Consider the following 27,044-nt stretch of genomic DNA (forward strand, 5'->3'; position numbering starts at 1 on the left):
ACTTCACGTCTTGTGTGGCCAATAACTCTTTTATATACATATAGATGCAGATTCCTAGAATTTCCAACAGGTCCATGACAGATTCTTGCTTGTCTGATTGAAACAAATGGCTAAATTTGGCTTTCAGTCGGCTGGGGTGGATATTCTGAGTGTTCAGGACTGTATGGACACATGAGTATTATTTTAAAATGTACATTTAGTGAAGAGTAATGCACTTCAAACATGCGGTTGTTTCGGTCGGAAAGTTCATGATGCACAATTTGAGAGACGTGAACTGTATCGTGACCTATTTCAGTCCTCACCGTTTATCCGTTTCCTTTGATACAAGGGTCTTGAGTGTCGTATATGTTCCTTTGACCTAAAAAGAACCTTTGTACAAAGCAACCTACTTGTTGCAGCCCACGACAAGTCGCTGCACAAGAGCTTCAATGAAACTTCATCCTCTCTAAGTTGTCACTCTCTAACTTGGTTTGAACTGGTTTGTTTTGATTAAATATTTAATACCGGTATTATGTGTATTATGTGCTCGGTGAGAGTCATTAAAAGAAGACACACCTTTGTAGCTTTCCGTGTTGCACTGGCTTTTCAGGACTCTTTGTTACATCAAGGTGTGGTGATTTAACATGTGACACCCATAATATTCTCGATTTAATTGGTTTGTAAGTAATTGTTCAACTCTTTTTATATTTAATATCTTCTATTTATATTCAACAACATACCAAGTCATACACTGAGTTCTTCTATTCTGATGATATTTTGTTTTATCCATATTATATCTTATTGACAGTAAACTTAATTAAATGACACCACTGAATGATCATACTAGTTGTTTTTATTTCTTACTCTGTAACTTGATCTTTACACACACATTTCCACTTGGAGTTTTTCATACTGATATGATCTGTTTAATAATAAACAAATGGACACGCACTTCATCTTATTTACATGTAAATGTCAACACAATTACTTTTTATGTGTTGCATCTTTTATATCACTTCTCCTTTTGATTTTTCACTGGGGAAAGTGAGGGGAGTTTCCAGCAGTGGTGTAATACTTGTAGTATGTTGGCAGATTTCTGAGCTCAAATTTCCTGTCTCTCTAAAGTATATAAAAGGGTGCCAGTACAGCATTTCACCACAAACACCACCTGAGGACAGACGAGAGCTCAGCTCAGCTCAGAGTCACTGCTGCCAACACAAAGAACACAGACATGGTGTCAGTCAAAGCTACAGTGATGGTGGTGATGCTCCTCACCATTTGTCTGCTGGCCACGAATACATCTGCAGGTCTGTACTGTACTGAGTTTCCTCTCCTAAGTCTGCCTCTTTTTGATTTGGCATTTCATGTCAGTATTCTTAAAAATCTGGCTCAGATGTATTTTTCTCTTTTATTTTTTTATTTTTCTTTTCTAACCAGATCATCTTTTGTCTTGTTTCACAGGGAAATTTGGCTGTTGTCGAAGTTACGTAAAAACAAAATTGAACTTCAATAACATCAAGGGGTACTCTGTCCAGACTGACACCGGACTATGTCATATTAATGCCATCATGTGAGTATCAGTAAAATTATGTTCCTATATAGTGTCCTCAATAACACAAGACGTGACATTAGTGTTATCATCAAGTGTATAAATGTTCTCTTTCATTTTAATCTAGTTTCCACACAAAGAGTTATAGCTTCTGCACTAACCCTGCTTTGGACTGGGTCATGAACTATGTCAACCGTATAAGGTGAGATTAGTAACAACTTATCAAACAAACAGTATAATTCTGCAGGTTGTATAATGTATTTTCACAAGTCTTGCTAAAATTATAACTTCGTCCATTCTCATTGCAGGAGTAAGGCACAAATGGTTCACATCAAGACCTCACATACACAGAAATGAAGTTTTTTTTTTTTTTTGGCCTTTTTAAGCTTTTATTGTATAGAGACAGCTGAAGAGTGGGGAAGAGTTCGTACATGGGGGCGGACACTCTACCAACTAGGGTGGCAGTAGCTCAGTCCATAGAGACTTGGCTTAGGAACCAGAGGGTGGCCGGTTCAAGTCCAGTATGAACTGAAAATATGGAAGGTAGCTGCCAGTTCACCTCCTGGGCACTGCCGAGGTGCCCTTGAGCAAGGCACCGAACACCCCCAACTGCTCGCAGGGCTGGCTGCCCATCACTCCACCATCTCTCTCCCTACATTTGCATGTCTATAAGCCTTGTACTTGTCTGTATGTGTGTTTCGGCTTAAATGCATGTAAATAAAAACTGAGTGAAAAAAATAATTTCCCCGTTGACGGGATTAATAAAGTATATCTTCTTCTAAACAACACCCCATTAGTCTTCTTCTTGAAGAGCGACAGCGGACCTCATCTGCAGCAAACATCATCTTCTATCTCAGCTTTGCCTGCTATCCATTAACCAACAATGTCTCACAGATGATTGTATTGTTTTTTTATGTAATATGTAATAAAGTTTTGTTAAAAAAGAAAAAGAAAACATTGTCCAGTGAGTGGTTTTGTGACCTCAGTAAAAGGGAGTTATTATGAGTAACTAGTTGGTGGCAGGTCTGTGTAATGTGTTGCAACTGGAATGTAATTAATACATGTGTACACACAGCATACCACATCTTTATCTTTACTTCCTTGTTTATACTTTGATGAGAAATTCCAGTATTGTGTCCCGTGTAACCCGGGGAAATAGTAGCACAGTAAGTACATGTGCTGTGACATCAGCAGCAGGAGGAAGTGTTTATTTGAGGCACATAGCAGAACAGGTATTTCCATGTTGACACACAGCTGACATCAGCTGAAATGAAGTGTAACACTTTGTTTGCTTGAAGTATTCGAAGTTCACAGGTTAATGATCTTCTACAGGGACTTTTACTGCTGCATAATAGTTTGTCCTTTAACTAAGAAACTCCAGAAACACTTGACTTGTTGAACTATTATGCTTGAAGTTTCCCATTTCCCTCTACTACAATGTCACATTCAAACAAATTTCCACATAGAACAACATGAAATAATAATTATGAAAAATCTTTTGAATTTACAGTTTAAACTTGCATAACAACCATCAGTGAAAATACTTAATAAATAAGCTAAATAAGGAAAACTCGGTTGCACAGTAAAATAGGTACTGTAAACTTATGTTAGCTGACGTCCTAACAAATTGCTATAAATGTTAAGTTGCAAATTTGCCAATGAGACAGGAAGTAGTCACCACAAAGTTTTAAAAGTGTTTATATTTGCAAGTTAACAGCTTGTCAATGAGTTCAGCTTCTTTAATGTATTTAAAAAAACAAACAAAAATTACATTCTTTGTAGCCTTGCTAGAAACTTTTTATTTTTATTATTATTATTATTATTTTAAAAGCAGGATGTAAGAAATTCTTATTTAGAAAATGTCTTACTTAGTATTTGCTCAGTCTATTGCTGATTAAAAGTCTGTTTTCCACCTTCAAACATATTCATATTTATATAATATATTATTATATTAATTATAATTAATCATTTTTGTTTCCAGTATCTAACTTGTATATTTATCTTGACAAACTCTTTGTCAATTTCTTCTTATTTAAGGTAATCAAACTTTATATAGAACTTTAAAAAAATTAATAAAAAACAAACACGCTAAATAAAACTAAATAATAATAAATAATAATAAATAATTACTATGACAATAGTGATTACTGTGATTTGCTCTATGCAAACTATTTCATGTCATTTCCACAATAATTAAAGAATGAACGTGAGCCGTGAAGCTGTGTAAAAACATCTTTGAGCACTAGATGGCAGTATTATCACTTGAAAGAGGAAGTGTTGTGAAATCATGTCTCAGCAACATTCTTCTGAGTTTTGCTGTTTCAGTGCTATTTGTGAGTGAAAATGTGTCATCACACAGCACGACAACGATCAGGTGAACCTTTAGCTGCATCTCCACACTGTTTTTTCTCTTTTAACACTAGAACATTTGCTCTTTATGGGTGGGTTTGGAGGTTTTGCCGATGTACTTTCCTGAAGTTAAACTGCTAAAAAAAAATTAGACTTTTATCTTGTATGTGCTTCATGTTTTAATCACTGGCCATCAGCTGTAGCTGTTGGCAACATCAACAAAACTGAACAAACGAACAAATGAGGCATTCTCTCCTGTCGCATGAATCCATCCCAAATGACTGGAGTCTGGAGCCACGCTCGCAGCCACTATTACATCACCTCCACTGTTCTGCACCACTGTACAGAGTGCTTTTCTATGAATAATACAGAGTGACTGGGGAGAGAGAGACGTGGACATGGGGCTTGGTTACTAAATGACAAGAGGAGTACACACTGTGAGAAAAGAGTGATAGAGAGTATAAGATGGGGGTTGGAAGGATATCCTGGAGTGAAACACTGAATGAGTTATGTGTGTAAGGGAATAATCACATTAGACACTAATGCAGGCATTCTGATTTAACTTTATTGAATTCATCAATTAATCAGCCATAAAAACCTTGCAGCAAACGTCAGCACTTCGTGAGAGCGTAAAACACATTCCTACACATAAATATCAACAGTGTGAGCTGCGTGTTTTACGTGAATTACAGATACAGGACACAGTGTCAGAGAGCCGTTTCAGACAGTTGCAATGAGAAATGGCAGCAGCATGGCCGGTTCCAGACTGTCAAGGAAGGAAGACAAGGTTATAGACCGTTTTCCCATGGGGGGAGGAGGCTGCTTTAGTAAAGAAAGAAAATAACATATTGCACTCTGAGATCAGCAGACAGGTCCTCTGTCATAGCATACGTGCACACTCACACACACACACAGATGCAGGCAGGAAACCAGACAGTCTCTCATGAAACTCAAACACAGATAATGAGACAAGCTCAGAGAGAAAGGTGAAAACAATCTTTCATTCTGCATTTGAAAAAAATCACTCATATCCTGGCACATCTGCAGTGCCACCAGGAAGAATACTGAGATATACGGAAAACTTGATCATTTAGCCGGTGCTATAATCTTTCCACCTTTTTTCCCCCCCAACCCATTTCCCTTGTCGTCCCTCTCTTTGTCACTCGTTCATTCTTGCCAGCACAGACACACAGTTAACACAGAGTTAACTGAGCTCGGTATATAATTAGACAAACAAAAAAGAGAGGGATGAAACATCTAAAGGAGAAGAGACTCCAAATGATTACACATTCACTCCGCTTCCTTCCCCCTTGCTGCACACATAACCACCAATTAGAGGAGAAAAGAGGAGGATGAGGACAAGCAAGCAGCCAGAAGTCTATTTGTGTCTCTATCTCTCTCCCTTCCCCCTGAAGACTCCCAGCGCCAGGGAGGGAGGAAGAGAGGAAAAAATAGAAGTGAAAAACAAGAAGTATATAAATAAAGAAATCAGAGTGTTTCACATCCGGTTGGCTGATTGGCTGAGACACGAGTCAGGCAGATCTGGGCCACAGTTGCACTCATTGTTCAGTGAGCTTTTCTACACAGTCCAACCCAGCGACAGCAATGAATGTTGATTGTGACCTTTGGTCTTTGGGTACAGTGGAAACATAGTGTCACTTTTATGCATGTGTGTGTGTGTGTGTGTGTGTGTGTGTGTGTGTGTGTCTTCATCTCTGAGATTTGCATGCGCCCACTTGCTTCTTTTGTTCATTTTTCGCTCATTCCTGACGTAGTTGGAGCAAGCCGCGGGGCACAGTCAACGGTCGATGGTTTTTATGTGATCCATACCAAACTCACCGACAGCGTTGAATGTTCACCGAGGCAAGCGGGACAGAGGCTGTGAGCGTGAGCCGAGCTGACAGATAAGGTGGGGAGAGGGGAGGAGGGGGAGGAGGACAGGCAGTCAGACAAGCAGGGGACAGAGCTGAGGACGTTGCTCAAACCACGGAGGTTAGGTCACGCCGTACAGGGACGCAATGACACAGGACAGCGGTGGAACGAGTCCACTGTCCACAAGGCAAAGATGGTTCTGGTTAAGTTACACATGATCATGTGGTGCGTTTAAGCTGGAACATAAACTGAGAGGATCAGATTTATTGCATTACCACCACCTCATTAATCAGAGGAGCTCCAAGTCTTTCATCTTCAGTTCAAAATTGGCCGTAACAGCATCTGAAACACAGATGAAGAGGAAGTTGTTAGCAGTGATTTCACACAGTATTTTTTTTAATCTTTAAAGACTCAGCTCACCTAAAATTAAAATAAATAAAATAAAAAAAACACACATTTTCTCCATTTCATTCGGTAGAATCTAACCATGGAGCTAATTTTGCTTTCCTGTGTGCCTATATCTGTCTCCAGGCTACCCCAATATAATTGAGGTGAATGAACCTTGATTGAGACATAGTAGCAAAGGGTCTCAGGCAAAATATTCAGCAGCAGCACATCTTTCCAAAAAGTCTACTGCTACTCTAAATGATCCACAACACATTTTTCTTTACAAAATGTTATCTTTTAATGCAACAAGCTGCACAACTCCAACGTTTGGGGGTGAGGGAACATTTTTTTTCAATGGATTAATAACACTAGAACTAAGTGAGAAAATGTTTTTTGTTATTTGGGTAACCTTTCAATCAGATACAAGAAATAAATAAATCTTTTAAATAAATAAAATAAATGTCGTCTGAACAATATTAGAGATATATAGTCGAGCCTGCCTCAGTTCTTATGGACATCTAGACCAGAGAACAATGCTGCGATGTCCTGCTGTGCAGCCAAGCTTTTGATACCCCAGCCATCAGCCAGCCACAGGCTGAGAGCTCCCATTGTCAGAAGCAGGCCATAGCTGGGGGAACAACTGCCGACAGTGTCAATGCGCCGCTGCTGTACGGACCGGGGGGGCTGACGTCAGGATGGTAAACGCTGATCTATGGTCATTCATCGCCCCGTTTCATCGGCTTAGGGTGCTGATGTCATTGAGCAGGCTAGACCTGCATCCATTACTCTGCTGTGGGAGGCCCGACGTCAGGCTCGCATGATAACACACTGGCTACAATGGATGAGTAATGCATCACATTATTGCGACTATAATTCAGAAGGTCATAAAACAGACAATTTGGTTTTTGTCGCGTGAGTATGCTGGGTATTTGAATTATTGCCTCTGCATTCTTTTGGTGACATGCTTTCCCTTTATGAATATGCAATACATGTACAAATTATGATCATAGAAAAAGAAATGTTAGCCAGTAAGTAGTAAAATAATGTAGTATAATATTTACAGCCACTTAGTAAGTAACATAAAGCAGTATTAACTGCCTGTTTAATGAAAAAAAGAAGCTTTTTAGAGCTTTTTCTGCTTGTTGTTTTATCTGGTGTCTGAACTGAAGCACGTTCAGTCTCTTCTCTCCGGGCGAAGCAGACCAGTTCAGATAAGAGACTAAATTCATAAGCCATACTACATCTCCCCAACTACATCACGCTCTCACACATACACACTTACACCTCACCCCACAATGAGACCTAAAATGAAAAATAGGCGGAGGGTCGAGGGAGAGGAGAAAAGGGGGCTTTGCCATGGCAACCCCTGTGTCAGCCAGCCATTTCTTCTTAATCCCCCCCAGTTCAATGTCGCGCCCTCTGAGGGACCCCCTCTCTACAGCTGAATATTTCTTTTGTGTTGAGAGACTGTGTATGTGTGTGTGTGTGTGTGTGAGAGAGAGAGGGAGAGGGAGGGATCACGGAGGGGGGATGGATTGGGGTTAGAGAGGGGGAGATCATAGCTAACCCAGCTTAAATGGGGGGCCAAGCTGCAGGCTACAGAGTCTCAACATTACACCAGGGGTACACACCAGAGATCAAATCACACACACACATACACACAGAGACACACACATATACTGTACATATACACGTTTAAACACTATATTGATGGAGGGAGGTAATCATTTGAAATAGCAGATAATTACATCATATGGCAAACAGCCGGGCCTTTCCTCCTGAGCCTATCAACAACAAACCCTGCACTTGATTTTTTTTTTTTTTTTTTTTCCTTTTTCGAAACTCGCTCTTGCCCGAGCAGGCCACTCGACATTACTGACAAAAGCGGTTTTGGAGGAGTGGGTGGGGAGAGGCGTCAGCTGCTAGACAAAATTAAAAGGCCTCTATTTGTTCCCGACAATAAACGTCCCCATCTTTGGAGCTCCTCCACAGCTGCAGCCAGATAGGCTTTCAATTCTAACTGTGGACTAATAGAGAGCAATGTCTCCTTCCTCTACTGTAAGCCGATTTAGTGCGCAGGATCAAATTCAGGAGGTTTAAAGTCATCTCTCTGTGATGCTACTCCGCTGAAAAGGGGGACAAAAGAATGTGGCACGTGGTAAATATTCAGTTATAGGGAAACTAAGGATTTTATGAAGATGTTTAAATGCTGAGGTGCAGTATACCTGATGGAAATTTTCTTCACAGAGTTGAAAAAGACAGCATCAGGCGGCACAATGTGAACACCTACAGACAGAAGACAAAAGCAGATATAAACACAAAACAGAGTCAAAAATGTAACAGGGATGGATTTGTGCCTTTTTTTTCCCTAGCACTTTTCTGGGAATCTTACATTCCCAATTGATCTGATTTTCACTAGAAAGTTTGCTAATCAACATATGATTAATGACCAGTGCATCCTCCGGAAATCCCAAAACACGCCCCCCCCACCCCACCCCAAGGCTGAGCGATGGAGGCGGGTGGAGGAAGTGCCAGTGGTGTGTCTCTGGGGTGGTCTGATGTGGCCGTGGGCGAGGCTTTAATGTAGCTGTATGTCCACTCCAGTGTATACTGTATATTGTACTAATGACTAACAGACCTGCAGTCTGCCTGTAGGGGCCTCACACGCCACCCCATGCCTACACATGCATATGCTCCACTTTAATGGCAGCCTTCAGACTTCATTTGAAGTGTGCTGCGGTGTTCACAAAAAAAAAAAAAAAAAAAATTAACCCCGATTTTTCACAAGAGAGAGAGAAAAAAAAAAAGTATGACTTTGTGGACCTAAAGTGCCCTCAGCCTAATATTTGACCCTTGTGGGTTGCTCATATAAAGCGGCCATTTAAATCAAAATACAGATAATTATAGCTTGGCTGCTTTGTGGTGGTTCTTCTTTTCTAGCATACATAGATCTAAGCTTGCCAAACATCTGGCTGGGATATTATATGCGACACAGGATGCAGACACAATTTTTAAAAAAGTATATCGTCAGGCAAAACCTGGCAAAATAATCTTATTCTGGCACTTCTTACAAATATATTTTCTTCACGTGTGAAGAACTTTCTCTTAAAATAACACAATGAAAATCTCCTTCCTAAAAATCCCCACATTACACATTTAAAGTCTCGCCACCTGAGCCAAAACTAACCTAAACCTCACAAAAAGGTAAAAAATGTGCTTCATGCCAATCTAGTCTATTAGAGAGCAAAGGGCACATTGTAACACAAGGTGCAGAGTCTGTTCAACAAGTGCGTAGACATAAACCAAAAACAAAAGCCACAGAGATAGTGCCTTGGGACTGATTGGCAGGGTGGGGTCAGTGGGCGACCCTTGACCTTTTTAACCCAGAGGAATGTTGTCATGCTGGTGCGTGTGTTGTTCCAGCCTCCCTGAGGAGCCCCAGCCGAGCATCAGATGAATGCTGAACGCTGAATGTTCCTAAGGGCTTCTCCCTTACCCCCTGAAAAAAAAAAAAAAACTTCTTTCTTCCCCTAATCCTTTTCTTTTCTGCTCTTCATCCTCAGACTTCAACAAACAAAAGGTATCAACAGGTCCGAGAGTGCATTGTTGTTCTGAAGTGCACGGTCTGAAGTGCACATGCACGCAGAAAGACCACTAACGAGGGTGCCAGGCCGACTCTCCTCGCTGACGTAAATGACCAACAAAGATGCAGTAAAAGGGCGTCTAAGAAAACAACACTCCTTTTTTTTTTTTTTTTTTACCTATCACTCATCAAATAAGCCACTGTTTTTATTGGTACACCGTCCAGATCTAAGAGATCTGAGTATCTTCAGGCAGTCTGAAAGTCTGGCTCTGGAGGAAGTCACCAGCAGTAGAAAGAGACTGACAGATGAGAGAGCCAGACAGACAATTACTGGCCAGGTATGTCCTTTATACCCACCTAGGGCTGGTCAGAGGAAATGGAGGAATTTATGATGTCATAAAAAAGTGCCAGAAGAGAAGTGCCTGAGAACAGGTTGTCTCTGGAGCCGGAGCCATAAAAGACTCCTGTGGCTTCCGCTCCCTCCCCCTGACTACCACCCGAGATGATAACACTAGACTGAGCGCCAGTGGGTTAGAGCAGACGGCGATATGCAGCATAGACACAGAAAATACAAGTGTATGTATAATTCATCTCTTTATAGAATATTGTGTCATTGAATAATAACCATGTGACGGAAAAATCTTTGAGGAAACTAGAAATGGAAAGTAAAGAAAACTACTTTTACTACATGTGAGATAAGATTTACATCTTGTCCTTGACAACATTTCAGTAGATTTTACATGCAAACACATGATAGGCTTATAAAACGTGGTGCGTGTGTATTAAGTATTTAGATCCATGTCCATGTCATGTAACGTATCAAAACTTTAATGTTTTTAATATTTAGGTACATTTTACTGCAAATATTAATTTGTTTTTAACTTTACTGAAGCATTTTAATTTGCATTGTTGCCACAATGACACAAGTAAAGGATCTGAATACCATTATAATCACTAACACTGTCAAAAAGATTTATTTTGGCCCAGTTGATGAAACTGGACTGCTCCAGAATCATTTACATCATTAAAAGCTTTCTTTTATGCTTCTCTCCCTCAATTTCTAACCCTCTCTTTACAGTTTAAACCACACACAAAAAAACCCCTTAATACAGGAAGCACCTTTAACAAGAGAAACACCATCTGTCGGCTCAAACTAAGCAGGTGTAAGGAAGAGAAAAGACGGAAAACGTTCTATGTAGACATAAAGGATACCCGTTTCTCTTTGCATGCACGCACAAACTCACATCTAAATGTATACACACACACACACACACACACAGCACTGCTCTTCCTACCACAAAAAGATAGACACACTCTCACAGTCTCAACACTTGTTAAAAAAAAAAGGAAAGGAGAAGATGGTTATTTGCTCTACAACCTAACTAAGGAGGTTTCCCATTGTAAAAAGGAGTGGCTGCACAGCCCCGTTTCCTTTCATCCCTCTCCTTGAGGCACGCTGCCTTTGTCTCACAGAGGACAGAACAGCCAGCCTCCCGGCCACGCTACACTGGTCAAATACCTGGGAACTACCACTGGCTTGGTGGGAAAAACAACAAGAGGAGGAGGAGGAGGAAGAGAGACAGAAAGGGAGAGGCGGAGGGGGGTGGTGATATAAGGTGTTAATCTGAGGTACGGCGAGACTGACCAGCTAAGACAGAAGAGCCTGTTAAATAAAACCTGTTATTAAATCTCTAAAGGAAAGGGGAGGAAGTTGTACAAAGCTGCAAAGAACTATGAACACCTGGTACCAAACTACACTGAAGAAAAAAAAATGTTATATATGATTTTAGAGACACCTGTTTTTACTTTTCTTTCAGTCTTCAGTCAGTGCTAATCTTTCTTCCTTATTAAAAAGGTAGGAACTGTATGTGTGCAATTAAGAACTCTGAGGTTAAGGAGGGAAGGTTTCCCCCCCTTTCCTCCTCCTTCCAATTCTGCACTTTCATGCCAGCTCAGCAGAATGAAGGCAGTTCCTGTATACGAGGTACTGTATAGGGGTGAAGTGAGTTTAAGTCCTCCCCAAACCCTGACCGCAACCGACTGAATGTAAAGCTTTAGGTTCCAGTCCACACGGCCTGCCTCGACAGCCAGACCTCACTGTCACACCTCATAAAGCAGAGGCTCGAGCAGCGGGGTTGTGTTTAAAAGCCAGAGGGAAAGATAAGGCAAAATAAGGACAAATACGGACGAAAATAAGAATGCACCCATTCAAGAGACTGTAGAGAAAAGAGTGAAAAGCCCTAGACAAAAGCGCTTTAGCTGAAACTCTGATGGCAAGACTCCAATACGCTGAATAAGAAAATATACTTTCGGGACAAATTGCAGGAAACGTAAGAAAGTGAAAATGCCATTGAGGGATTGTTAAGACCATAATCCTCTCTTCTTATTTCTAGTTTTTGCTTAGCTTTCGTGAGAGAAACTAGAACCCACAAGTTTATTTTCAAATAGTCCACAAAGAATGCCTGTCATTTCCTGGCGTTCCCCACTTCCATATGAAAGCCCCCTTTTCCTTTAGGAACAATGGGAAAGATTCCAAAATTTCCATGGGGAGTTTCTTGCGTGGCGATACAATAGAGAGCATGTTGTGACAGAATTGAGATGGGCTGTTTCTCTCAGCTGTGACAAGTTTGGGACTAACGCAGCGGTGTTTTTTTTTTTTTTTTTTTTTGTCTTACAGCTAACATACTTCACGACTAAAGCGGCCACACAACAGCTGTAACATCTCATGAGCGAGCTAGGAGTGAAGTCTGAATCTGTCTTTGAACACTCACTGGAATATCTGCGATTTCTAATGTTGGATGTTGCAAAAAAAAAAAAAAAAAAAAAGTGTGAACTTGTAGATAAAAGGATAAAAGTATTTTCAAATTATTTTAAAGTGCTTTCTAATCTATAAACTTTACCTGTAACACACACACACCCCTAAAGGAGGTCACACAACCCGTAAGAGTTTCTTAATTAACCAAAAGAACTCGTTTGGTCCTGAAGTGGAAAGAGTTCAAGTGTCATGTACTCCTGAAAGGGCCAACAGGCTCTTGAAAGCCACCTGGCTTGACCCGAGCAGACCTGGGCCTTTGGCTAGACAAGAGGTCGGAGGTCATCCACTCATCTAGATAGGCAGTATGTTGCGGTGCCTGAGGCAGGGTGCACTGCCTAACCTTTCCATTTACCCAACACTGCACACACAGAGAAGCACAAACACACACATATGGACGCAGGATCCTGCTGCTGTGAACTCACTCAACCCTGTAACTTGGTGAAAACAATGCAAGTGTACGTGGTGAACAGCTGCTGTATGATTTACTCTGGATCCATGGATGTACAATAAAGTCGTCAGATAATTAAATAACGCATTAAAAAGTTTGCACATTGTATTTTTAAATGATCGAAAACAAAAGATTTTCCCTTCTGTTCATTTGTGTGTCCGTGTTTGATGGCAGCTGGGTGTCTGTTGTGATGGGAGAAGTGAAACTATAAAACTATAGGAAGGTTATTTTTCTAAACATATGATGTGTAACAATGGAGGAAGCACAGTGATCTGTGGTCGAGAGCCTCTCTGCCGTGATAGCAGGTTGCTCCTCGACATAATTGCAGGGTGCAGCTGATGAACCTCATCACGTGTGATAATAAGCTATACGGGAATGATGATCATAGTTCCAGCAGGAGATAAAGATAAGCCAACATCCAATCACCCTTCTGCCCACATAACAGCAGCGGGAAGACAAGCGGCTCTGCTCTGTTCACTTCACCCTGATGATAACTCTCTGAGAGCAGCTCCAAACTGAATTAAAGCCCTACAAGAGAGATGCACTCTGATGCACGCTGGCTGCTCTTTGCAAGCGAGGCTGCAGCTTTTTTCTCTTCATGGAGGGACAAAGTGAATTATATGTAACTCAGCCCTGAGAGGGACGGAAGTGAGGCTTTCACAGCACATCAGCACTGTTCATTCACTATACATCTCCTCTATTAAAAGAACTCTTGACACATTTTGGATCCTGTACAAGAAATGTAGCAGTTAAATGGCTACCGGTGTTGTCTATGTAAATGTTTGTTTTTCATTTTTTTTAAAAACATGCATTTTGTTTGTTCTTTTTTTTCCCCCTTTTCATTAAAGCACACTGTGTACACAATCCATAGCCAGTAAAATGTAGTGCTGCACTAAGCGTCTAGACCTCCTATATCCAAATGGCAGGAGAATTTATGGAGACTGCCTCATTAACCTTAAGGCCTATTAGTGCTTGGCAGACAGAGTACGGCAGCTTCTCCTTAAAGAAAGCCTGTCTCAGCTGCATTTAAACTACCTGCAGGGTCAAAGCAATGAGTGGTACGTTAGGTGCACCCAAAAACCTGAGCATAAAAATGCTCGTGTTTGTTTTTGTCAGTGTGTATCCTCTCAGAGTGCCCACCCTGAAAATGGCAGTCTTGCTGTTTTTGCCATGTGCCGGAGGCCCAAATTCCGGGAGGAAGTCAGATGCGCAAAGACTGTTTCCGAGAATTCAGGATGCGCAAAGCCATGCTTCTAAGTCTACTTGCACTATTCCAAATCCTGTCTTTGAAAAAAATAAAAAATACGTTCAAGCATTACATTGCATCGCACCTCATCACGAAACATAAAATATTTTAATTGCACCCGGTTTATCCCTGCGCGTATTTATTTTCTGGCTACGTTACGCACCATCATCCACAAACACAGACTGATCACATCATGAGTCACGGCTTGGCTGAGTAGACGGGTGTCGGCGGCTCTTGAATGATCGCTCTCTGTCTGTCTGTCTGTCTGTCTCTTTTCTGCTCTTCAGGTGTCGGATTGTTTTGGGGAGGAGGGCTTGAGGTGCTGCTGTAATGTCGATACAATGACAGATGGTCCACACAAAAGCCGGTGCGCATTGTTCAGCTGAAAAATAATAGCCACCATTTATCAGTGTTCTCCGACTTTCGGGGCCCAATGGAAACAGGAGACTGTCTGGTGAGTGAAATGAATCAAAGTTATATTGTTTGGGAGGTTCCCACCAGGATTCCTTTGGGCTGCACCGGCTGTTTAAACGTATCGTTAAAACTTTCCAAGCGACGGAAACAGCGTTTGTCTGTACACTGTGTACCATCGATGTGGAAGAAAAAAAAAAGTTGGATAAAAAAAAGGTTGCAGACCGATAGGAAATCACGTTTTTTCCCCTCGTGTCACACGGATGCCCTTTATGAAATGACCGATGAAAGACACGCGTTTTTCTCTCCTCTCTACCCGCTGGCATGTTTCACATGCGCTGAATTTGGAGACCTGAAGCCGCCTAAAGCCAAACCCCATCACATAATGTCAGAGTTTCACATTCATTCTATATTCTGCACACTTTTCTTCAAATAAAGCATCATTTCCTTTTAACTAAAGCATCTACTGGATTTAACAAAACAGTTTTTCAGGTTTTGCATTTTTACATGATGTCATACTTACATTTTTTTTTCACCTCCTGCGCGTAAAAACAGGAGCAGGATTCACTGTCCTGTCGAGGTGGACTGATGCGGTTTCTTCCAAGTCTTGCCACATTTAGGGGGGGGGGGGGGGTATTTTCACTCTCATCACTTCCCTCCGAGCTCAACTCTCCACCGACTGAGCGCCTGCCTCTCTCTGATCCACAGATTACGTCTGTGTGAGAGGCAGGGAGGGAGGGCATCCGGTTTACAGGGATCACCGGGAGGGCTGGGATTGGCTCAGAGGAGATAGCTTGATAAAATGCGCGTTTGCCATTGGACGAGCCGGCGCAAAACGGGGGAGGGGGCTGTCGTGTATTATTCAGGAGAAGCCGGGAGGGGGAGTGGAGGAGGAGGAGGATACTCGGGGCAAAGCGGCGTATGCAGACAATGCCCTGTGTCTCAGAAATTCAGATTTCATTGGTTGGATTTATCCACCACACTTTATGGCTTCCAATAATCTCTTCATATGGACTAACAGTCAAATTGGAGCACTTATGTTAACCCAAGAGTGTCTGTGGTAGCTATTAGTGTTTATAATGACCTCAGAGCGCTTAATATAGGCTCTGGGATCATTGTAATAACCTCCATATTGCTGATTTCCTATAGGAAAAAATGATGTGACACAAAGAAAAACCCTTAAATTTCCACCACTGCAGCAGAATATTTCTCTTTTTACCGTTTCTTTCTATGTTTCTTCTATTTTGGGATTACAATTTAACAAAAAAAAAAAAAAAAAAAATAGCTGCAATAACCAGATGGAAGAGGAACAACTATAAATAAATCAAACAGACATTATTTTGCAACATCAAAACCTCAAGAAAGTCTGGGTGTGTGCGCATGTGACTTTCTGTATGAGTGTATCTGTCCATGCATGCATGCGTGAGTGTGTGTGTGTGTGTGTTTCTGCTGTATGTAGGCTACGAGAAAGCTGGAACTGCAGAATTTTCCACACAGGAGTAGGGGAGGAAATGGTGCATGGATAATTCTCTCTCTCCAGATCCTCTGGTAGTCGCTTGGAGAGTACTCGGCTGAATCAATACTGCTCAAAGCTTTCTCATGTTCCCCTTCTCTCACATTGGTGCTACTGTTGGAAGGCCACAGAGTCCAGGGCAGTTCATTTTGGGCATTTTAGAGATGATGCTTTGAATTAAAAAAACTCCACCACTCTGTCTGTCGAGGGGTAATTACTCTACTAACCCACAGGCCACATGCATACAAAAAGATTCACATCCAAAATACAGATTGTTGTTAACCTGCATACAAAGCCGGTGTGTGAGCAGACAGAGAAATCCTAATAACCACAGTGGGGGCTCTTCTCTGACCGGTAGCCATGGTGATTGAACACATTTCTCCACACAGCAGAAAGGCGGTCTGTCTCTGCTGCACCATACAGGCCTTTATTAGGCCCAGACCCTTGGACTGGAAGGAAGGAAGCACCAAGTAGGAGGATCACACCCATTTCATTGTGACTCTACAATTTTACGACAGTCAAGAGGCCGTCGACCACAAATGAGCTCTTTTTTTGGAAGACGCTCTTCTCTTCTCTCCGTTAAACCGATAAAATAGCACACTCAATCCTCAACAAAGCGGCACATCATCTGATTATTGTGTGGATTTTGAAGGTTCATTTGCATAACTGGTGGGAATGATGATCTCAGAAGTATAGCACCTAGAGTTATTCAGTATTCAGTCTAATTTCAAACATCCAAATGAGAGCAACAGCCTTGGCTTGATTTCCGTTAAGCTTCTAATCTCTCTTTCCTCTTAATTTAGCTGCAGCTTCAATCACAGCTCTTTCACAAATCTAACCGTGTGGGAGTTTATGTGGTTGACTGCTATCATGTGAAAACCTTATAATTCCATATTCGATGTTTTCGTTTTAATTAAAGGGTCACTTGCTTCTCCATGGGTTTAAAGATTTCTGATAAGGCAGACTTTCTAACAGATATACAAGTTGAAACTTTTGGATGGTTAATGAATCATTTATGAAGTCCTTCAGCTACTTTGTGGTTGCCAAGTTGTGAAAAAAATCCTAATTCTTCAGTGGACCACTTATTAACGTTTAAAACTACAGACATAATAGCTTATAAGAAAGTGGAGAAACCACAAGCACTAACTGTTTACTCACAGAAAAGATCACCAACACCAGCCAAAGGGAATTATCAAGCCAAGTCGGTTTTATTGTCATTTCAACCTTATATACAGTACACAGTAAAATTAGAAGATTCTCCAAGGACCATAGTGCTTCATATAACATTAAACATGACTGCAAGACTATAATAAAGTGCACACAAATTACAACAGATCACAACATGACAATACATACTTTGTTTAATTCGGTACTCTCAGGAGTTTTGTTGCTACAGCCATATTTGATAGCTCTTTATATCTTGTGATACTACAGAGGCGGTCACTAACTGGAAATTGGTAGGCAAAATTATTATTCACTTATTGAAATCTTCTCAATATGAATCTGATAAGCTCCAAAAAATGTTTCATCAATCTGTCTGTCTTTATAAAGAGTTCCATGTGCAGCTGTGCCTGTGTAAGCTAGACTGACGTACGTATTTACTCTCATGTCCATATGTGTGTGTGATCCAGACTCAAGCCAGCCCTGGACTCAACACAAATGGAAAGTGTCCGATGTGTTGATTTCCATGACAACGTATTAAGCTGAGGCTTAATACCATGGCTCTGCCATACTGTGCCTAGTAAGAGTGACATCTCCAACTGCTTCAGTAATGAGCTGTCTAACATGCTGTCATCCTCTACAGATGGACTACATACAGTAGGCCACTCAACACTTTTGAGAATAATCCAGTCAGAAACCATTTGAAGGAATACTTTGACACTTTAGGAAATATTATTCACTTTCTTGTGACAGCTCTGTTAAATATGAAACTACAACTGATAGATAGCTTAGCACAAAGACTGGAAACAGGGGGAAACAGCTAGCCTAGCCCTGTCCCAAGGTAACAAAATCCACCTGACAGCACCTCTAAAGCTCATAAATGAACTTTGCGTGATTTGTTACAACACATTGTTGTTGTAGCCTAGCAATAATCCTCCATAAAACCACAATATATAGTTTTTACAGTAATGCCTGCAGTATTGCATGCAGTTATTAAATGAGATATAAATGATCTTCTGGCTTTAGCTTCACATTTACCAAACAAGCCATGTTAGAGGTAGCGATAATTCCTTTAAAGTTTCAGCAGTTAAAGTTTACACACAAGACACATTTTGCTTCAAGCTAAAGCAACGTCCACATGGCCAACATACAGGGCTATAGCGCTTTGGGTAATTTGGGAAACTAGATATCAAATGTTTCCAAAAGAGAACAGGGGATTTGAACAATAGTGATCACCACCAAGTGTCTTTTTTTAATGCCTCCAAACGTAATAGCTATAAAATCTGGATTATCATTAGACACACACAGGTTTTGTTTACTTGATGGGTCAAAAACTCTTCATATAGCTGTTGTCTGGAAAGTGTTCTCATGCAGCTAATTGCAAACCACAGTGTGAGCGCCTTATCTCACATAATCAACAGTATGGCACAGTCTCCGCCAACACCAGACCATCTCCACCAACCCTGCATACAACTCTGCCATCATGGATGCCTCCTGTCGGGTTTCATTCTTGCTCGATGCCAGGAGCAAATTCTCCATCTCAATTAATCACTGAGTTTCTAATGGAATGCTTCCCTTCAGGATGAGGCCCATCACAGAGGGGGCTGCAGTCAGTGCTGTCGGTGAAGCTGCTCTGATTGCCTGAATACACTCCCAGCTTTGGAGTCACTGCAGATGTCTGCTAATTGTGGTGATTATGGTGAACGGAGGGGGGTAGGAATATGTAATGAATTTCCCATTGCTTTCATGCCTCACATCCTTTGGTTATGTGCATCTGCTATACAAGCAGAGCATCCGCAGGGTTTTGGAGACGGACAAAAGTGACATGGGCTTTTCGATGGGCAGCTATTCTAACACCAAGTGCAGCCAGATTGGGTCCATTTATTCTTTTGGTTCTGTTCATTTCTGGTACAATGCTGGTTTTAATTCGTCTCCTCTTCTGCTCTATACTTTTCTTCTGTCTCCTCTTCCTTACAAATCTACGAATGGGTTGACTTTACAAACCTTTAGCAACCTTTCTCACTGGCTAAAATGAGATCACACTATAGGTTAAGTCAGTTGTATCTATATAGCACATAATTAGAGATTTGAAATGTGAAAGAATTAAAAATTTGATCAACTCTATCTTCAGACCATTAATTAAACTCCCCACAAAAGAAAGAAGAAAAAAGTTTAATGGGGAAAACGGGAGATATCTCAGCATGAGAGACAGACAATTCAGTAGATGTCATAAAGTATGAAAAAGAAGCAGTTGTATAATGACATGGAGACACACAATGGCAGTGATAATAATTCAACATTTTGATATATGCTTATTTACATCCTTGCCAACTGTCAGATGAGAAGATCGATACCACTCTTATGTTGACATAGTAAATATGAAGCTACAACGAGGAGACGGTTAGATTACTTAGGCGTAAGGCTGGAAAAAGGCGGTCACAAATGTAGCAGTACCTATTTATTTACCTTTATTTATTTAAGTGCAAAAACGACTAATCCTGTTCTTTTGGGACGTTATGCCTCAGACTACAGAGCCAGGCTGGCTGTTTGCATCTGTTCACAGCCTTCATGCTAAGATACGCTAACTAAGAAAGCAAATAAACATATTTCAGAAAAATGTAAGTATTCCCTCAAAGAACTGAAGTAAATATTAAACATAAAACGTTGAAGAGGTTTAATTGTATCTGTGATAAAATGCTATAACTTCAGACTCCAAAGCCAGAAATAAACACATCCATTATACAATCCTCAACATGTCAGAAATACTGCGTAATTTTTATATTTCAGAGAAGAAATACTGCTGGTGGTTGTGCTAATTTAAAAGTCATATGTAAATTGCTTGTGCAGCTTAACAACCTATTAAACTGAGAGGATTATACATGCAACCTGAATTTCAGCACACTCTTCTCTTTATGGTTATCATGCTACTCTTGGACATGCTACTCTGGACGTTGAACTGGAACAAATCATATTCATACAGTTAACATATTAATGATGTTAAATAGCAGACATTCTCTCCCCCTCTGCTGCGAATGCAAACATGCCTGATTTATTGTGGATGTGCTTTTGCGAGGCAAGAGTTAGCTAATTCCTTTGGGGCGAGTGCCCTTGCTGTCACACTGATCAAAGACTTTCTCTTGATATGAGCATAAACTGCTCCATGCCCCATCGCCGTTGATGTCTGTGCATGCGTGTGAGTTTATGTGTGTGTGTTTTATGCGTGTGTGTGTTTATGTGTGTGTGTGCGCATATGTGAGGTGAGGTGGGGGTGTTTGTGTGTGTGTGTGTGTCTGTGTGTGCATGTGCATATGCATCCCCCCATCACCAGAGGCTGTATTATGCATTGTTGTTGGCATGGCCTACATGCTCACCCAAGCATGGTTCAGTGTGGTACAGTACACACGTCTTCCCATCTACACTGCACTCTTCTGTCGTGTCCGCAGGCCCGCTTCATTTACCTTTGCTCCTGAATTAATGCTAGTTAACTGTCACATTAACTCAGATCTGTTGGCCTGCTTTGTCAACAACATAAACTAGCCTCAGTATGTGATAACCAGGGTTATTTTTGCTTTGATACACTGCATACACGCATGGATGGAGTTGGACCCAATGTATGTAGGCTACTTAAAGCTGCAATCATCCATATATAACCTCTGAACAAAATGCATTGTTGCAGAAGATTTTAAAGCTATATGCCGCTTTGTGTTTTCTCAGCAAAAACTGTGCAGGAAGATTCAAAACTTCTCTGCTGAGTGCAGTAATGGCCGCAGTGCAGGTGTTTCATTCAGTGTTTCAATGGAGGCCAAACCGTGGATGTTTGATTGAATGAGTGCATGGCCTCGTATCCCTGTATGTTTTCACATGTACATGTGTATGGAGCGTATATTTGCCAGCCAGAAGCGAGTGTGTTAAATTCTCTTAGCATGTGTGACGAATCAAGTGGCTGGGAAAAGAGCGGCGCGTTGCATGGCCTCTCTCGGCCTCTCACAAACTGAATTCTAAAGAGGCTATCGATCTGTCAAGGTCTCAATTCGTATTTTCCTCCGCACCAATCTCGCTATCTTATCTATTTGTCTTTGTGTCTCCATCTCTGTATCTTCAACTGTGTCCGTCTTTGTATCGTCTTCTTTATTTCTTGCTCATTTTGAATAGACGCGATGCAGAATGTGGCAGAGAGATGCAGCAAGCGTGTGAGACAGATAAAAAAAAAAGGAAAAAAAAAAAGGAGAGAGCATCCCCCACTCATACGTCTTTCATCCTAATCCGTAGTCTCTGTCCAAGAAAGGGCCTCCTTTTCACTTGTCTGCCCTAAAGCCTCTTATACGTGACCCCTCTGTCTCTCCCTCAGGGCTCTCTCCCACGGCCAGAAACCTCACTCACTCACAAACACACAGACACACACATCTGGTAAAAAAAAAAAAAAAAAAAAAAAAAAAAAAAAAAAAAAAAAAAAGAAAAGAAAAGAACAAAAAGCATGAGTTGCATGTGTTTGTGTTGAACAACGTAATATTTCAACAACAAAAAAACAAGCAGAGGTCAAATGAATTTGCCTTCCAAACACCATTACTGAAGCTGTACAAAGCCACGAACTGACAGAGCGTCTTACTATATGCTCTGCCTAAAGGGGAAGGCAAATTTACCGCCAGGCTGACTAACACAGCTGCTGGGAGAGCGTGTCTCTCGTTAAAAGAACTGACCTCAATAAAGATGGACGTTTGGCAGTCCGTTATGTAACTGACTGAGGATGATCCTGAGGCTGTGTGGATGCGTGTGTTGTTTGAGTTTTTTTATTTTTATTTTGTACGAACGCTTTCATGTGTGCATCTGCTTGTTTGTGTGTGTATATATATATATATGGTGTGAGAGTATTCATAAGAACATTCATGTGCATATCCTGGCTTCATAGGGCTGAATTGGTACAATGTGTTTAATTGTACCTCAATATCTTTATGGAACTATAACATGCTCAATGTACACGTTAGCAGTAAAACTGGAAATTAAAATCAAGCCAGATAGCGCATAATTTATAGCACACTCCATTATTGAATTGAGAGATACTAATACAAAACCTATTATTACTGTCACTCACATGTGACTGCAAGCTATAATATTTTTTACAGGATGCTAAAATACCAAAATTCCAACAACGCCAACAAATCACTATAATCATTATTCCCTTCACAATCTCTCTTGGATGGTCTCTTTTGTATATTTCTGACACTACAGGCATCTGCAAAAATCTGTGATGTATGTGCTAACACGGCACAGCTGTTAACAAGACTGACTGACTGAACATGGCCGACCATGTTAACTAAAACATGTGGATACATTTCACTAAAATACAGCGCTTCATCTCATCCGACTGCCAGTGTTACATTGTATCCTGAGACCTGCAGCAGCGTGACAATAATTTCACCTTCAGAATAGTTAAGTACATAATGCATGCAGGGAAAAAAATAAATTTATTTGCTGATGAATTAAGTAGTATCATTATTATCTTCAATGTCTTGTTTTAGCTTTCACTCACTTTCACTGTGGCTTCTGCAGCTTGTAGCACAGCCCCCCAGTGAGGAGCAAACACTGTTTTCCCCTCGCAGCAAAAGGAGAAATGAGTCAGGACGGTGTTACTGAATGTCACAGAGCAGTGATAAAATATGTGGTGAACACCCTTTCAGCTCAGTAGGATCTCCGTGGTTTAGGTATGAGTTCTGCAAAAACGAGTACTGTAGTGAAATAAAAAGAAAGGATTTATCCATTTCCCACCAACACACTAAACAAAGTTTTTAAAAAAGGATTCATAACTGGATTCACATTTAATAAAATGCTATCAGCTATATTACATACAGGACATGCTAAATGGACAAATATAAATCCAGAGTTTAAATTTGTCCATTTTGCCAAAAGAAATCATTGATGAAGAAATGTTCTCTGCTTTTACTAAGATCATTTTCATACAGTCCTTTAGTTGGCTGGCGTACTGTTGGTTCTCGATGGGGTTACATTTAAAGCAACAGAGCTGTGGTCTTGGTGGCATGTGCTATATGGCTCGGCTGAACAGGTCATACTTAATTCTCTAAAGACATATATACATACCAACGCTACAATAGACATAGGAACCACACTTCCAATGGAGTTACTGTAAACCTTCAGAAGTGGTCATACAGTGAACATATCAAACTGTGCTCAAGCACTAAGAACAGAGAGGCTCTCTGTCTGCACCGTATGGAGCGATTTGATGTTGGCTTGCACTCTGCCTGCTGTGACCCCACCCCTGGTAAATACAGGGTTGGAGGTTTCCTCCGTGGATAAAAATACACTTGCCTCTCAGCAGAGAGAGGAGAAAAGCCAGAACTCTTCTCTTCTTCTGTGCCTTTTGTGCACCGGGAGCTAAAGACTCCCACATTCATCACAAGTTTGTGTTTGTTTGTTTGTTTGTTTGTTTTCTGGCAGATTTTGTTTTGTGTTTGCGAGAAATGTATTCACATGTTGACAGAGTAACACAAAGAAAAAAAAGAGAGAGCAATTCTGGGCAATGTTTTGCATTATGTTTAACGCCTGATAACTCATTTGGTAATGTGGAGAAGTCATGAATGTGTCTTCCTTGCTTTTGTCTTTTGTCCCTCATGAGCTGCCTTACCACACTATCTGTGATGTCATCATTGTGCTGTGCAAAAGTGTTTGAAGCTGGCAGAGGCCTACAAGCTGACACAGGTACGGTTACTAATGAAAATGATAGGAAAGGTTTGACAACACTCCCTGTGTTGTTGTGTGATCAACCCCACAAAGGGTGCACTAAGAACTTCCTGGTAAAAGAAAAGAGTTTTCTGTTGCTTGCGCTGAAGAGGAAAAGAGACTCTTGAGTGACTTCCTTGTTTGAGCTGGCAGCACACAGACAGTGTTTCAATACTATGGCGCCCATAACTGTGCCGGTGAGTGACTGACTTCAAGTTTTTGATTGTTTTAGTGACAGAAAATCTGTAAAAGTTTCATTTGATCTTTCAAAAACCTGCTGATAACATGTTATATAACTTCTCGTGTTCATTGCTTTTGTCCCTTTACAGAAACAAGAATGTAATTGTGCAACCACGAGTGTTCTTGAAGAAATGAAGAAGAATATGTTGGAGAAGAACATATGATCATCTTCGGTCACCGGCTGGAGGTTAAGTAGCAACTAGAACTAAAAATGAGCCACGAGGGAGAAGAAAATCAGGGGACGGGACTAAGAGACGTCTATGACTTACTAGTTAAAGCACCTCAGGAGCGACTGCTAAGTCTGACATTCCAGCTGGGTGAGTCTCCTGAAGATAATATCATACACGCCTTATGTCTGATCATTCTCCAGAGGGAGACGGAGGCCCTGAACAAACTCCAGGCGCTGAGAGACAACTACCTTGCTAGACATTTGGCTGAAAAGTGGCAGATGAGTGGAGATAAATCAGAGGATTTTGGCATTCATTGTGGTAATTTCCAAGAGTTTACAAAGGAATCTTTGGCTGCGTTGGCTCGTATTTTCAAAGTTTTGTCACAGCAGAGGCTTTGTGATCCACTTCTGAGAGATCTGGCATATAAGAGAGCTCTTTCCAGTGACGGCCAAAAAACAAGCAATTGTATCGATCTGGAGTATGATCAACTCACAGAGGAAGCTAAAGACATCTGCGGGCCTCAGTTTGTAGAGTGGATGTGCTCCCCCACAGATCTCAAATCAGTGTCTCTCCGTGATCTTTATGAAAGCCTGGACGAAGGAAACACAACTTTAAAAGTTACTCTGAACCAGGATCAGCCTCACAGAGCTCACAGCCTGCCCAGCCCACTACAGGTGAGCTCCTCAATGCCCTCATACCCATCTCATCTAGAGATAAGTATACCTCCAACAGCCTTATTTCAAGACGACAAAACAACTCAGGAAAGACCAGATGAATCCAAACTTAACACCCCTGTCCTCCCTGTTAGTGAGTGTGAAGCAAAAAATGCACCTGGTCAATCTCAGACGTCTGAGGAGCCTCAGCTTAAATCCAATGAACCAAAAAAACTTCCAAGGACGGACGAAACATTCCCCGCAGAGAACATTAAGTTGGACAGTCTTACCTCTCCTACCAAAACTCAAAAACCAACCACTGAAACAAATCTAGTACGACCTACTGCAACAAGCATTGTTCTACCCATGATGCCTGCTTCAAATGAAAGTCCAGAAGAAGAGGATGAGGAGGAAGAGGAGAAGGAAGAGGCACAATTTTACGCGTTTGTCATCTTTCATGCGCCAGAGGATGCAGATATGGCCGAGAGCATGAGAATAACACTGGAAAGTGTTATCGGTTGCGAAGGTGCAACTTTCTCTGAGGATTTTGCCATCCCTGGAAGGAGCACCCTGAGGTGTGTGGAGGATGCCATCAACAACACGGCCTTTACCCTATTGCTTCTCACGTGCAACTTCAGCACTCGCATGCAGAATATCGAAACGGATGCTGCTCTTATCAACTCCATAAACAAGACACACAAATACAATACTGTTATCCCTCTGCTGCCGCGGAAGAATCGCATGCCCAGACAGAGCATGCCTACATTGTTGCAGACACTAGTTCCACTCGATGAGAGCAGGAGCTTTGAGAAAAAAATAAAAGCATCATTGTCTCCCGCGAGGATTAGAAAACAGAAGAGAATCTGGAGTGAAGAGCAGACAGTGAAAAAGGAGAGAGAGAGACAGGAGAGACTAAAGCAATTATGCCAGCATCAAAAGCAGCTGATCAAAGAGTGTAAAGCAGCACGTTTGCTGGAGAAAGAGAACTTCAGGCTAATGAAACAACAACAACAACTTCTCTGTCCCAATGTGCCACCAGAACAGGACGGTGGTGACGGCAGGGCTCAGCAACAAAACCAACAGCCACGAAATATTCATATTGAACATGCTCAGTACATTATGATTGGTAATGAGTCTCGTATGACTGTGGGGTTGGGTGGAGGTGAAGACAAAGATGATTTAGATGAGCAATAGGTACAAATATGATGACTTGTGGTTAGAATACGATGATATTTTCTGAGTCTATTTGTAGGAATTGCGAGAGATAATCATTTCTGAACACTACAGTGTCAGTGTTGCTGCAATCACTGCAGATTGTTTAAACTTGTTGGAGAAAGACAACTCAATAAAACTATCATAAGAGCAATTAAGTGCCATGCTAATGATTTTAAAGGACAACATAAGGAGTCAATGAACAGCAGCACAAGGCCTTTCATTTGAATGTTTAGCAGAAGAAGACTGCCATCTACTGACTGATATGTGGTACACACTTCATGATCTTAAGAGCTGTATGGACCAACTTTAGGCACTAGGGAGCAATGCTGTTACACGCTCCTTATTGCTGCTTATTGCTGTTCATTACTCTTCACAGCATCTTTGGAGTGCAGTGTCATCCAATAGCACTGCTGTTCTGTGATCTGAGAGCCAAGAGACATTTACCTTTAGTGTTTTCCTTATTGTTCCTAATTGTTCACATGGGTTTGTGCAAGTTTATCACCTTGTTTAAGTGAAGTTTGGTGTAACAGTAACTGTAAACCTTCAGTTTTAGTGATCTGATCATGTTTTGAGCATCCTTGTCTGACCTCAACTTTTATTTCCCATCTCCCGTGACAACTTTTTTGTAAATCGGTAGTGATATCCAGTGTATCAGCAGACCGATGGGCTGTTAAAGACATGGTACATTACTGGTTACCAATAAATTCATTCATTCATTTTA

At 41.2% G+C, this 27,044-nt stretch overlaps 2 protein-coding genes and 1 long non-coding RNA gene across 4 annotated transcripts; 2 read left to right on the forward strand and 1 right to left on the reverse strand.

Annotated features, from left to right (window-relative positions):
* Positions 1–1,125: 1,125 nt before the first annotated feature.
* ccl20a.3 (chemokine (C-C motif) ligand 20a, duplicate 3) lies at positions 1,126–2,110 on the forward strand. Its single transcript, XM_010750896.3, has 4 exons — positions 1,126–1,286; positions 1,441–1,549; positions 1,656–1,730; positions 1,837–2,110. The coding sequence occupies exons 1-4, from the start codon at positions 1,211–1,213 to the stop codon at positions 1,883–1,885; spliced, it is 309 nt and encodes a 102-aa protein (XP_010749198.2). The 5' UTR covers positions 1,126–1,210; the 3' UTR covers positions 1,886–2,110.
* Positions 2,111–4,313: 2,203 nt separating this feature from the next.
* LOC113747000 (uncharacterized) lies at positions 4,314–15,378 on the reverse strand. The gene is made up of 4 exons (XR_003463278.1): positions 15,163–15,378; positions 8,362–8,422; positions 6,031–6,091; positions 4,314–4,643 (listed from the first exon to the last, which is right to left on the reverse strand). It is a non-coding gene; the product is annotated as an uncharacterized LOC113747000 (long non-coding RNA).
* An 8,574-nt stretch (positions 15,379–23,952) lies between these two features.
* On the forward strand, positions 23,953–27,044 carry ticam1 (TIR domain containing adaptor molecule 1). 2 transcript variants are annotated; one of them, XM_019262071.2, is made up of 2 exons: positions 23,953–24,024; positions 24,375–27,044. In XM_019262071.2, exon 2 carries the CDS (start codon positions 24,497–24,499, stop codon positions 26,300–26,302), a length of 1,806 nt encoding a protein of 601 aa, XP_019117616.1. In that variant the 5' UTR covers positions 23,953–24,024; positions 24,375–24,496; the 3' UTR covers positions 26,303–27,044. The 2 variants fall into 2 exon arrangements, with proteins under 2 accessions (XP_019117616.1, XP_010736595.2); XM_010738293.3 differs by having other exon boundaries at positions 23,965–24,242.

Source organism: Larimichthys crocea, chromosome XII (genome assembly GCF_000972845.2).
Source record: "Larimichthys crocea isolate SSNF chromosome XII, L_crocea_2.0, whole genome shotgun sequence".
Lineage (NCBI taxonomy): Eukaryota > Metazoa > Chordata > Actinopteri > Sciaenidae > Larimichthys > Larimichthys crocea.